This window comes from Aphis gossypii, chromosome 2 (genome assembly GCF_020184175.1).
Source record: "Aphis gossypii isolate Hap1 chromosome 2, ASM2018417v2, whole genome shotgun sequence".
Lineage (NCBI taxonomy): Eukaryota > Metazoa > Arthropoda > Insecta > Hemiptera > Aphididae > Aphis > Aphis gossypii.
In genome coordinates this window covers 38,591,675-38,604,923 of record NC_065531.1, presented here as the reverse complement: position 1 = coordinate 38,604,923, position 13,249 = coordinate 38,591,675, and the positions used below count along the sequence as shown (strand labels likewise).

Below are 13,249 nucleotides of genomic sequence, written 5' to 3'. Positions count from 1 at the left end.
TATTGATAAACATAGCAAAACAAAGCTTTATAGGAAATTGGACTCGTTTAAATTCGAACGGGTATTCATTAGTAATCATCGGTATTCTAGCTGACCCCGTGCACTTCGTTGCCCGTTAAAAATACTAATTCTATATAATATGATTCGAATTTTGATTAATTTGTTATTTAATTTTCGGTTTAACGGTGTTCAAAACTTAGACATTTTCATTGACCGTTTTGATTCACAAAAATCTTGTGAAAGCACCACTTTAATATACGAATTTTGTAAAATGCTTTCTTATTGCACACTAAATTTGTGGTACGATTTTACGAATGTACCTCATATGTTCCTCATATGTTATTCTTATAGTGATTAAAAAATTATGAGAATACATATGCACAATTTTTTTTTATTAACATTTGAAGTTCAAATTTTGACAAAAATTCGTCAAAATTATGAATATTTGCAAATTATTTTGTAGGTATAATTCATAAAAATGTTTGTATAGGTAGTTAAGAGTTGAAAATTTAATACAAGATTTTTCATAAGTTTAGCTTACAATAATTATAAAAGAACTTAAATTTTGGTGTATTCAGGCCATTAAAACATAAACCACCTTTTTCACCAACCACTGGAAATTATATCCTAGGTCGACAAATCATCTTCATTCAGAATCGTTTTTTGTATACAATGATACCCATCATTGCATTCAAATTTAAGTTACCTTAGTTCGAGGTCCACCCCACTCCCTAATGTACAGCAGAACGGTACCCACTTGTCCGCTTTTTTTTTACTACGGTGGGTAAAATACAATAATGTGCCATCTCGTAGTTTTTATATTGTAGCCTGTTGGTAAAACATTAAAACTTGGTATAACTTATTATGTTAGTCTATTGCTGTGAATTTGAAATTTACTGAGGACAATAGACTTATTTCGCTCATTCTTATTTTTGTTATTATGGTTTTAAAAAAATATAACAACAGGTATATAACTATTATATTCAATCATAATCAATAGCGATCTTAATATAGTTTATTTTTTTTGCTGGACTGCAGTGACAGTTGTTGTTGTTTTTTTTACATCCAGATTTCGAACTTTTCTGGTGGGTTTTCCTAAAATTGTATTACATAAGCACCTTCTCCTGCGACCAATAGGAGCGAATCATCAGTGAAAAATGTTACAAAATCGGGGAAAATAAATAATAATAACAAAAAAATTGTTACCAAGGTTACCGAAAATAAAATAGTAGTAATAATAATAATAATAGTAATAGTAGTCATCGGTATTTTTTATTTTTCATTGTATTTTTTTTTAATTTTCCGTGCAACTTTCTTAACTTTTTCTTACATAAGAACCTTCTCCTGGCAATTACGACCTAAACAAAAAAAGAATAAGCGAAATCGGTCCAGGCGTTTTGAAGCTTACCCGTAACAAAGATTTCCACTTTGACTTTTATATATATAGGTTATAATATATATGTATATATATAGATATTTTATAATCAAAATAAAGGAATAATTTCCATGTTAACGTGTCTATTGATTTTGAGTTGTTTTGATAGTATATTATTAGTATTATAAAATTTTGTTTTGTTGTGTTTTATGAAAAATAGACATTGATTATCATTTACTAAAATGGAACGACGTATTAAAAAATACATGCCAAAAGATTTCAGATCAAGTAGTTTCACAAGCTGTGATCAAAAATTTAGTAACGATTTTGATTACAATCTAAATATTTTAGTTGAAATAAATGCACTTAAAGCCGGTATTAAGCATTTAAATTACAAAGAAGACAGTGAAAAAGGATTGAACAAAATTGTTGACAGAACCAAAAAATATCGTAAAAATGGATACGGTAATAGCAGTGCAGGTAAAATAGATGACGTCAAAATGAAACATGCAAATGCCACTAAAAAATGTGGACAAGGAAGTTCCACTGCTGGTAATGATGTTAAAAAACAATCGAATAGAATGAGATCTGATGCGGTAAAAATGGACTGCCATTTATTTAAAACTGAAATTCCCAATGCCCTTGCAGAACTCATTACCGCTATGAACGGGTGCTTGAGCCAATATATATGCAAGACAGCCAAAATTCAAAAAATGACGGTTTCGTTCTGTTTCGGTAAATCGAACAGCCAGAAACTATTTATTTATGGTAGTGAGAATGGTATGAGGTATGCGATGAAATTATTGAAAAAAATCCTGTCTAAAATGGTACGAGAGTTCAGTGTAAAATAAATCTTTTGTTTGAAGCAATTAAATTATAAATGATTAGTTCTTTAAAATGATATTGTACGAGTTTTTATATTTAAAAATTATTATTAATAAATTATTACTTATTTGACATTGCCTATGTTATTTTTTTAAAGAAAATGGGGATCTACATATTTGTGAAATAAAATATGATTAGTATACAAAATTACTTACTATTGCATTTTTTTTCTGAAAGGTATTTTATTTACACGATTAATTGGCAATTTTAACATTATTATTTACCAATAATTTCAACGAGAAATATAATAATTTTATTGTTTGATAATACTTCAAATACTTAGAACGTTTCTAAAGGTATGTTTGTAAAAATATTACGCCTGGATCGATGGTTATAATATGATTGTATACCTATATTTCAATATTTGTTTATCGTTAGTATAATTATTTATCATAATCGAATTAATTGTAGTGTAATATTGTATGTTGATACTTATAAGTTTATAATTGAATGGCAAGTTTTGATTTAGTTTTATAAATTTGCAGGGTCAGGAGAATAATATATAAAATTTTATACCATGCCACTGTTATGTTAAGTATTCATTAGAGTATGTAAATTTCATAAAATGAAATATTTTTCAATAAGAAAATTGACACTGTAGAAAAATAACTATGACTTAACTACAATATATTATTATGTATTATAGTACAATTTACCTTCCAACTTTTGTCGCTGTATTTTGATTATAGTAGCTCTAGTAAAAATCGATTAAATGTTGACGATTTCAATGTAATCATCAATAAATAAAATATGTTTGATATCGATCACGAGGCGCATGTAAAATTAGTGTGACGGTGGTATATATATTATATATATTGATATATACAAGCTATTTAATATTTATAATATGTATATGTCAAGCTATGGAAAAACAAGATATTCCGACTACCTATATAAGAATATACTTGGTATTATTATACCAGATAAATGGATATGAATGAGGTAAGAAAAATGCATAAATCTGTGATGTCAATGATGATACTAATAATTAGAGCTCGGATATTATAGGAGTTAATATGGAAGAACATTTTAAACATGCATAAAAAAATGTTAAATACTTAATAAAAAACTACTAGATATTTTCCATTCCAAGGAAATTGTATTAATGAATTATATGTGTTTTTGAGGTTTTTGTTATAATTTTGCAATTTAGGTATCTTAAATTAGGTAGTTAGATACCAAAAACCTTAAGTTAAACCAATAATATAAGATATTGTTGTTTATTTATCTATTATGAAGTATAACTATATTAACTGTAAAGTAATACAATAAATAGTGATATAACTTTACCCATAATTAGTTAGAGTCAGAAAATCAAAATATCTGTATCTAGTCCACTTAATGTATTATTTATGTTGATTATTTAAAATTCCAATAGAAAGAAATCTTATGTCGTTAATAACATGCAAAAAAATGGATTTAATGTATAAACCAAATTTACCTAAGTATAGATAAAAAAAAAATGTGTTCGATTAGTAATTATACACTCGGCCAGAATAAAAATATTATGTCAAAATCTTCTTATATCTAATTAAAAATTTTCTTACAATATTTTGAGAATCATTTAACATTATCCAGAAGACACCCTGATACTACGGACAGTTCTTCCTCATTATCTTTCAAAAATTATTCTGTTTTTTTTTTTTCATTTTCATATTAGTATTCATAGTATGTAAATCGTTATATAAATGTAAAATTGTCTAAAAATGTAGCAAAAATGTTTCAGTGTTAGACTTCATTTTAATATTTAGTGCCAAAAATATAAGTAAAATTACAGAGTAAAAATATAACTGAAATTGTAGTGTAAAGTGTAAGTAAAATATATTCATTTTTAAGTAAAATAAATCATTTAATTCACGAATTAACGCACTGATATTTTTTTACTTTAAGTCAAAATAAGAGTTTACTACTAACCTTTTTTATCATCTTAAATTTCTGTGTCGTTTTTACAATCGATCTATTTTATTACTTATTATTATTTATTATATTATTTATTTTATTAAACTTTTCAGGCCAATTTTCAGTGATACGCAAAAGCACGAATTGACCTTTTTTCGATTACTTATAAGCTGAAAATTAATTTGCTCTCTAAAACTATGGCAGTGAGATAAAAGCGCAAAAAAATATATAACCTGATATAGTATATTTTACCAGTTTCATGACAAATTACAACAACGGTTATTGTATTTGTCTGCATTATATTGTAACAAATTGCGATGACGAGCAAAGCAAATTTAAAGTCTTGTAAATTATACAAACATGAAACTTTTAAACAGAAAAAAAAATTTAGATTGGAAAACTTGAAAACTGTGGACTTAAAATTTAAAATTTAATTTTAAGGTACCTAATATTATAACTACACTTTAAAAACTAGTAAATTTAAAAAAAAAATACTTAAAATTATAACTTTTAATTAATTTCAATATTAAACATTTTAATATAACTGTAAATCCTTGATTAATTAATATTAATATAATAACTACTATTTTAGTAAAATACACTTAATTTTAACAAAATTGATTTTTGCTTATGGTATATTTATTTTTACACTTTTTTGTTGCGTTTGAGCCATACTTTGCGCTCATGGGCTATAACCTTTAGTTTACAACTACAAAGTTAATCGCAGGCCCAGTTTACATTTGCTCGCTCAACAACATGATAGTTTTTCAGTTTATCACTGTAATAAAGCTGTTAAATATTTAAATTTGAATTTAATTATATATCATTACATTAAAACACGATTCCTAGCGAAGACTTCGATATTGCTAATAAAGTAATTTATTTTACTATTGATAATATATTAGGTTGAATTTTTTTTTTTCCAAAAATATTATGTAAATAATAAATATTAATGTGTGTACTTATAAAACATAATAATATACGTATACAAGTTTTTTAAATTATTTCTAATTTAAATATGTTGGTAGTTTTGTCTGTCTAAATTTGAATTTAAAATATCAATAAAAAAAATATGGTATACTCATTTTTTTATTTCAGTATAGGTAAACTACTTACTAAGAACCTTGTATTTCATTTTCAAATGTAAGCTATAAAAATGACATATTTTATACATTTTCATTTGCAAAAATATTTTAAAAAATGTTGTGATTTTGAGTAATTTTATCAATATTAATTGAACTTCGAATCCTCATAAACATAAATCGCGCCAATGCATTTTAATTGATTTTTACTATTGTCAATAAAAAAAAATAAAAAAGTATTTTGGATCTTTTATTTAATTTTAAAGCATTTTGGATGAGTGACAAAAATATTTATTCACGTGTATAGAAATAAAAGTAAATAGAAATTGAAATGTCTATAAATAATTCAAAAATAACCATTATAATTTGAAAATACTATTATTCATAGAAAATATTATTTCTAATATAACAATATTTTATAGATGGTCTCGGTCACCACATTTCGCATCTAATAATCAATATACAAAAAATTTTAAGTGAAAAAATCCTTCACAAGTCAAATGGCATTCTTCGAGGACGCGGACTATTTAGTGTTTTTATTTATTTATTATTATTATTAACTATTATTTTATAATGCCTTTTATGAAATCAAATAAATTTCATAATAAACCAACCATATTATGGTGTTTAATATTATATTTTGTAAACAGTTTTTGGACCGGTGTTTAACGATGGTTGTTAAAATTTTTTCCTTTATTTATTTTTTTTTCATAAAAACGTGAAAATTGTATTATATGCGTATCATAAAACGATACTAGTCTAACGGAATAATATAAAAAAAAATGTTGCACTACAAATCGTATCTTATGTTAGAATCGATACTTTTTAAACCAAGAAAACATTACCTTGGTCACGATGGTAAAAAATCGATCGATACTATTAGATTTCTATAAATGCACTTAGGACACCAATATGTCTATTGTATGGTCTAATCTCGGTACTATGGTTACCGATACCACTATATCGGAGATTTAATAATAACATTAATAATAATAAAATGACCAGACTATATTTCTTTAGTTATTACCACTTGAGTGATACCTAAACCTATTTAAAGTTATCATCGTATTTCAAACTATTCTGTATTATATAATATATTACTGCTGCGTCGTATTATATTATCGTATTATCCAAGTCAAACAAATTAAATCCTTTACTATTATTTCGTTAAAATTTATTATGATTCAAAGAGCAACAAGTATATTTTATGATACAACGCAGTAACAATTTAAACATGATAACGTTATGATACCAATATCGAAATTGCAATATATATATATATTAATATTATAGGTACCTACGATAAAGTATATATTTTATAATGTAGTAAGAAAAAACTTCATTAGTAAGTGAACAAGTTATTTTAGGAGAGATTCAAGTCCACTCTAGACCATACCTTGTACGTTGTATGACAGTTATATTATGAAATTATGACAGTAAACTTTCATTGTCATATCAATACACTATTTAAATGGTTGAAAGATTAGCTGTTAATACTGAAACTATAGCGTTTCATTATTATATCGTCTAGCCAATGATTAACTAGTTATTTAGTGGTAGCGGATCAAGATCATTTGTTAGATTTAATGTCTATAGATCATAAAAATATTTTTTAAAAGAATAGTGTTACTATATATCATTCATAGAATATTTCTATAGTTTATTATGTATGATAATGTGACATATATTACTACTTATAAAGAAATAACTATATTTTTGGTATGTATATACTATGTATACTAATATTATAAATATTTGAGCTTTTTAACTTGAATTTTTGTCACTAACGTATTCCCTTAAATTACCTAGCCCAATGTAAATGTCAGCTCAATGAGTAACTCATTATGTATATATACATTATACAAATGATACAAAATTACATTTGGATATTGTATTAGGTCATTGTGATACACTTTGTACTCGTACGTATATTATAATAATATATATTGTAAATTAATTTGATTAATAAAAAAGAAACAAAATATTCTACCAGAATCATTTGCTCATTTATATAGGTAATTGTAACCTGTATAACTGGCCCCTTTCCTAACATTTTTAAATTTGTTGTTTGTTATTTGTTTAATAGTTTTTAGAATTTTCCCTACAGAACTTATTTAATTGTTTGTACAAGGTGGCAGGTAGCGTAAATGACTCACCAACCTTTCTAGAGGTCAAAAACTGTCAAAATTTCCTTTTGTCACAATTTATTACTTTTTTTTTTTTAATTTCTTTTATAGTTTTCCTAATTATTTAATGTTTCTACAACAGTAATAAAAAAACGCCATGTAATTTTTTCAAGTATTTAGAAACCACATTACCTTTTACATACTTGTTTCAGTATACTAAAGATTTATATAAAATTTATAATTTAAATAAATTCAATGCTTAGCGTTACAAATATATTAAATGCATTGCATTGATGAAAAAATTAAGGATTTTTTTTTAATATATAATATTATGTGTAACTCCTTCCTAAAAATAGCGTGACAAAAGGACAAATATTGTAATTCTGTTAACGGAATAGCACTCGTTCCTTTATTTATCGTCCACACTTTAGCCGGTATTAAATTAATAACGATAGGCATTTACCATGAAAGGAAATTTACGCAGATATCAATGGTGAATGAGATAAACTAACAACAATTGGAGCGATCAGAAACTGCACGTGACACCTATATACGAGTACACTTTGTATTTATAAATAAATTAATAACTATTATACACGAACAGATATATATTTTCAACAAAGACATTATATAAACATCGATTTGAATAATAAACGAAAATACCTCACGTTTGTATTCAAATGCTGGTAATTACACTGTACATAATCATATTATATTAATTAATTAATTATAGACATATGAGTGTGGTGTTTGCACGATGTTTGCTAGCTAAAATTTTATTGTACCTATATATACGTATAGTTCACAATAAACTACGTCAGTAACTCGTTTGTTACAGTTTTTAAAATTATTAACAATTTCATTTGATAATAAATTTTAGTTTTTCAATTGCGTATAATAAACTTTTAGTACAAAACATAAATTAGATAATTTATTGTACTGATTTTTTCTAAGATAGGTAACAGTGAAATATTTAATAACCTTTAACTTACTGATCACTGATAAAACTTTCACTATGAAAGCAGTTTGAATTATAATTTAAAAATATAAAAATATATGCATGCATAAAAATCAATAATTTATAAGTTGTTTTGTTTTTTTTTTCAATTTATAGCACACAAATTGTGACATAACTTATGCTACTTAACAGTATAACACAGATAGATATATATTATTGTAATATATATATATATATATTTAAATGTTAGTCAATGGGGCCTAGGAAAATTCGTAGTGATCATTAAAAATAATAATGCATTATTTTTTATAATAACGAAGGATAAAAAATAATGCAATAATATTCTTTTACTATATTTCACCATATTTATACATTTTAAATAATATAATAAGAAAGTTATCAATTATCATGTGATAGTGAGATATAATACGGGTACTATGCCTTTTAAATATGTAAATGTTAATTGTTGTACCTACTATTTTTAAAATGCGTCTATTTAAATTGGCAATTTTTTTAAACATTTTTTGGTGGACATTTTTCTGCAGTTCACTGACAATAAAAAAAAAATCATGGTTAAATTAAGTTTGTTTAAATAATTTATAAAAACCCAGATTGATGGGGATAGCATACATCCATTTCGGCCATTTATTCAAATCGTCTATTCTCAGCTTCTGTGTGGTTATTAATCTTATCTTGGGAATTCAAAACTCTATTAAAACCGTATTGTATTATCAAAATTAACATCATCATAATGAACATACATAAAATCGTTACACACAAATATTTCACTGCCACGCGTCAACATTACTCAAGGTTCTATTATGTCGCCTACTGACTTAGGAACTAATCTTCTATTGTGTCGCCAGATGAGAACTGATTAAAACGTTATTGTCACAATTGTAATCATGATCGTTGTCGATAGGCCATGGACGATGAATATAGGTCTTAAGATAATTTAAGATAAATAAGTAAAATCTAATAATATCAATAAGAGTATAACATTTCATTATACAGGGCATACAGAGTGAATTCAAAGTTACTTGAGTGTATACACAATTATTCGACAATGGTAATCTGTCCATTTCGTAGTCGATGATTGTCAATTACACACAAATAAAACAATTGGATAATTTAGATTTTAATAACACTACAAGTTAAGTTAGCAACACAAAACTTACATAATTATGTATTTAGTGATATCAATTATGTATGATTTATCGTTATAATTATTTAACTGTTATCAATATTATCACATAATATGATTTCAAAACTATGACTTGGTAATTTAAAATAAATAAATATGATAAAATATGTAGACATAATAATAATTTATTTCTCCAGTATTAATTCCGATATTAAACATATCAATATTATAATATTATAATGTATTAACTGAATTTATTTTAATATCGTAATTAATTTAGAGCACAGATCATATCCATGCAATTACATATTTTTTTTTCTTTTCACATTTTTGTATTTTTATCTGTAACCTTTACGGACTATAATAGTTTGGAGATAATGGCAATTTTTTTTTTTTTTTTTTGATATTTAATGGTTATTGCATATTTTGCATTTTAAACCAAAATTTTAAAAATCAAAAGTATAAAAATATTACAATTATTTTGTTGGTATTAAATAATAACTGAAATAAAGAGAAAATTAAAAATAAAAAACATTTAATTGTTCAGAAAATTCATTAAACATTTTTTCCTGAAGTATTTAAGTATTTAATTATTTTGTGTTATTTATTTTATTTTATAATTTTAAATAAATAAAAAGTTCTTGCATATTTGTTACATATTTTTATGGCTTTTACTGAATTTGTGTGGAATATTTCGATACTTTTTAGTGCATGATAATCAGAGCTCTAGTAATTATATGTACAATATGACGTATACACTGCGTCGTGTTACAAACTATGATGTAAAAAATAAAAGACTAGCTAATTAACTATAGTAGAGGCTAGATAAAATCCATAGTAAAAACTATTATATTATGCTTGAATAAATACTATAATACAATTAACATTTATTTGCATAATTTACTCATTAAAAACCTCCTCTGTATGATTCAATTAATGATTTTGGTTAGGAACATATGTTCTTTTAAAATTTAATTACCAATTTAATTTATATTTTTACATTTTTTTCATTACAGATAAAAGATAAATATTAAAAATATATTTAACTTAATGATGTACAATTTTTGAAAACATACTAAAACATTATGAACGAGAAAATATTTTTAATATTACTATAGTATGGTACTTTATAGTTTATATATATATTTTTTAAGTTATAATTTACGATTTGCACTTTTTTTTTTTTAAAAAAAAAAAGAAAGAAAGAAAAAAAAGATAAACTCGAATAAATGTATTATTATTTACATTATAAAAATAAATAAATATATATGTATAATTTAGCTGCTGAATAATATTGGCAGATGTTTTCTTTGATTTTATCACTTTGTATTATTATAGTGATTTCTAATAGTAAATAAAATTTAATTATAATTGTAATATATTTTACAGATTATAAATATTTCAAATAAATAAAAAAAAAATAAGAAAATTAGAAATTTTTTTTTTTTTTTTTTGGAATCAATTTTATACTAAACAAAATATTATGCAAAATATGTAATATAGAATAAGAAATGATGATTTAGGAAAAGTGAAATAATATAATAATTATGATTATTATTTATTTTTTTATTGTAATATAACAACATTAATTTTTTTTTGAATAAGACTTTAATATGCGTTTAAATATCAAATTTTATCAAATTATAAAGTTAAAAGCCTCAAAAAATGCTTTGTTTTGCAAAACCGTTTACTACATTCTTAACCAATATATTATTATGTTACAATTAAAAATATTAGTATAGTTTCAATTATTATGTACAATTTTAAATGTCTTAAAAACAGACTAGTTTTTATAATGTTTGTAAAGCTATTATGGATTCATACTGCTTTGATTACAAATAAAAAATAAAAAATATATTTTATTGAATACTGTAACAAACTGTACCTATCATGAAATTATAACAGTTTTAAAAATATTTTTTGTTTTCCTGATCACTATGAAACGTATTTTGGTTTTTATTATTTTTATTTGTATACAACTATTAACAAGATCCAATTATTTTGCATAATGTATCTTAAAAGTTAAAAATTGAATCATTTTTACAAGTTAATGGCGAAAAAATCGAAAAATTATAAAATCCACAAATTTATCATTGTCAATCTGTTTGGAATCTAAAATTTGGAATATAATTGTAAATGACAGATTCATTGAAAACCTTAAAAGGCAACACATTTAAGAATGAAAATATGAAAACCTTAAAATAAAAGGAAAATGTTTTATACATATATATAATATATATATATATATATATATATATTATATATACTAATATGCACTTATGTAGATTAACTACAAAATATTTTGAACGACCCAAACTTATTAGAAATGACGTTCCCAGGACTAGTAATATAACATAATGTGTGTATTAAATTCACTTTACATCATTGATTTTATAAATTAGATACTGTGTATATATTAATTATAACCTTTATTACTATGTGTGATATTTGTAATATAAATTTTAAAATTTAGATATTATATTCAATAAAATATGGTAAATGGAAATATGAATATGTTTTAACACTACCAATATAATTCCTAATAGACATAAATAATACTAGTCACTTATTAATTATTTATGTCTGTTTAGACGTGTCATATTATTTACCCTTAATATATAACATAATTACTCTTTATTAGTATATAGAAGAGATGATGACCTATTATAAAATATAATAAAAATATACAATAATTATTAGAAAAATGTATTCTTACAATGATGTAATGTAAGATAGAACTTTTATACTGTACTGAGTGATTTTGTACTGAATATATTTCACATGACATAAATGAATATCGTTTTCATTGTGGTTATTGCTAGAATAGGTAGCCTATTTTAAATTGTTTAACAGCAGATTACATCAAAACACGATATACATTGCCTATTGGGAACATATAAGCCGATTAATAATATACGAATTACTTGCATACAGTATCAATTACAGTACTATACGGATGTTTGTCATAGACCGTAATGGTTCGTGTGGAATTGTTATTACTTGTTAGTGTGAATGAGATAGTTACGCAAAAGATATAGGATATTTTAACTTAAACATTAGCTAAAAATAAATACATTAATTTTGCATTGAACAAATTGCTTAGTCTAAAACGGATTGGTTCCTTGATTAAAAAATGTTGTATAATATAATATTATATTAGGAATAAATGCATTTAATTGAATTATATTAAACAAATAACAATACACAAAAGCTTATACTACCAAATACCAATATATTAAATATAAAGTGTAATAGTCCATTAGGTAATTCATAATTTTCACACTCATTTTTTTTTTTTTTAAGTTAATTTAATTAAATTCTAAATTTTTAAGTATAAAATCTTCTTAACTTCTTCCGTTCATAGAACACATTGATTTTATTATGCCTTATAGGCAAATTCTATAATATAACTGTTTTTAGTCATGCTGGCCTCTTTAGATAACCTGTTAACATAAAAACACATCCTTAGGTTTGTAAGGTGTGATTTGCGAGGATAAATGAAAACCATTATTTTTTTTATTAGTTGTTGAAGAGACAATTTTCTTGAAGTTGATGTACCAATTATTGTACCAATATAAATCATGAAACAAATGGGAAAACAGGTTAAGAATATGATTTAATTTTAGATATTTAGACTTATGACCATTTGAAAATTAAAATAATTAATACCAGTACTCACGTATTTCAGGTAAACCTCTTAGGTAGAATAGGAGAAAGCTACATTTTTTTACATTTCACCATTGGATTACATAATATTGTGACCTTTCCTTATGCATCACA

The 13,249-nt window shown here is 23.9% G+C and overlaps 1 protein-coding gene across 1 annotated transcript; it reads left to right on the top strand.

Moving 5' to 3' along the window:
- The first annotated feature begins 1,530 nt into the window (after positions 1 to 1,530).
- Positions 1,531 to 2,332, top strand: LOC126550031 (uncharacterized). The gene is made up of 2 exons (XM_050200805.1): positions 1,531 to 1,663; positions 1,727 to 2,332. The coding sequence occupies exons 1-2, from the start codon at positions 1,618 to 1,620 to the stop codon at positions 2,224 to 2,226; spliced, it is 546 nt and encodes a 181-aa protein (XP_050056762.1). The 5' UTR covers positions 1,531 to 1,617; the 3' UTR covers positions 2,227 to 2,332.
- The last annotated feature ends 10,917 nt before the right edge of the window (positions 2,333 to 13,249 follow it).

Bases quoted from the DNA above. Each gene is read 5' to 3' on its own strand.
- LOC126550031 (XM_050200805.1), top strand. From the start codon at position 1,618: ATGGAACGACGTATTAAAAAATACATGCCAAAAGATTTCAGATCAA. The intron at 1,664-1,726 runs GTAGTTTCACAA...TAAATATTTTAG, and splicing joins GCCAAAAGATTTCAGATCAA to TTGAAATAAATGCACTTAAA.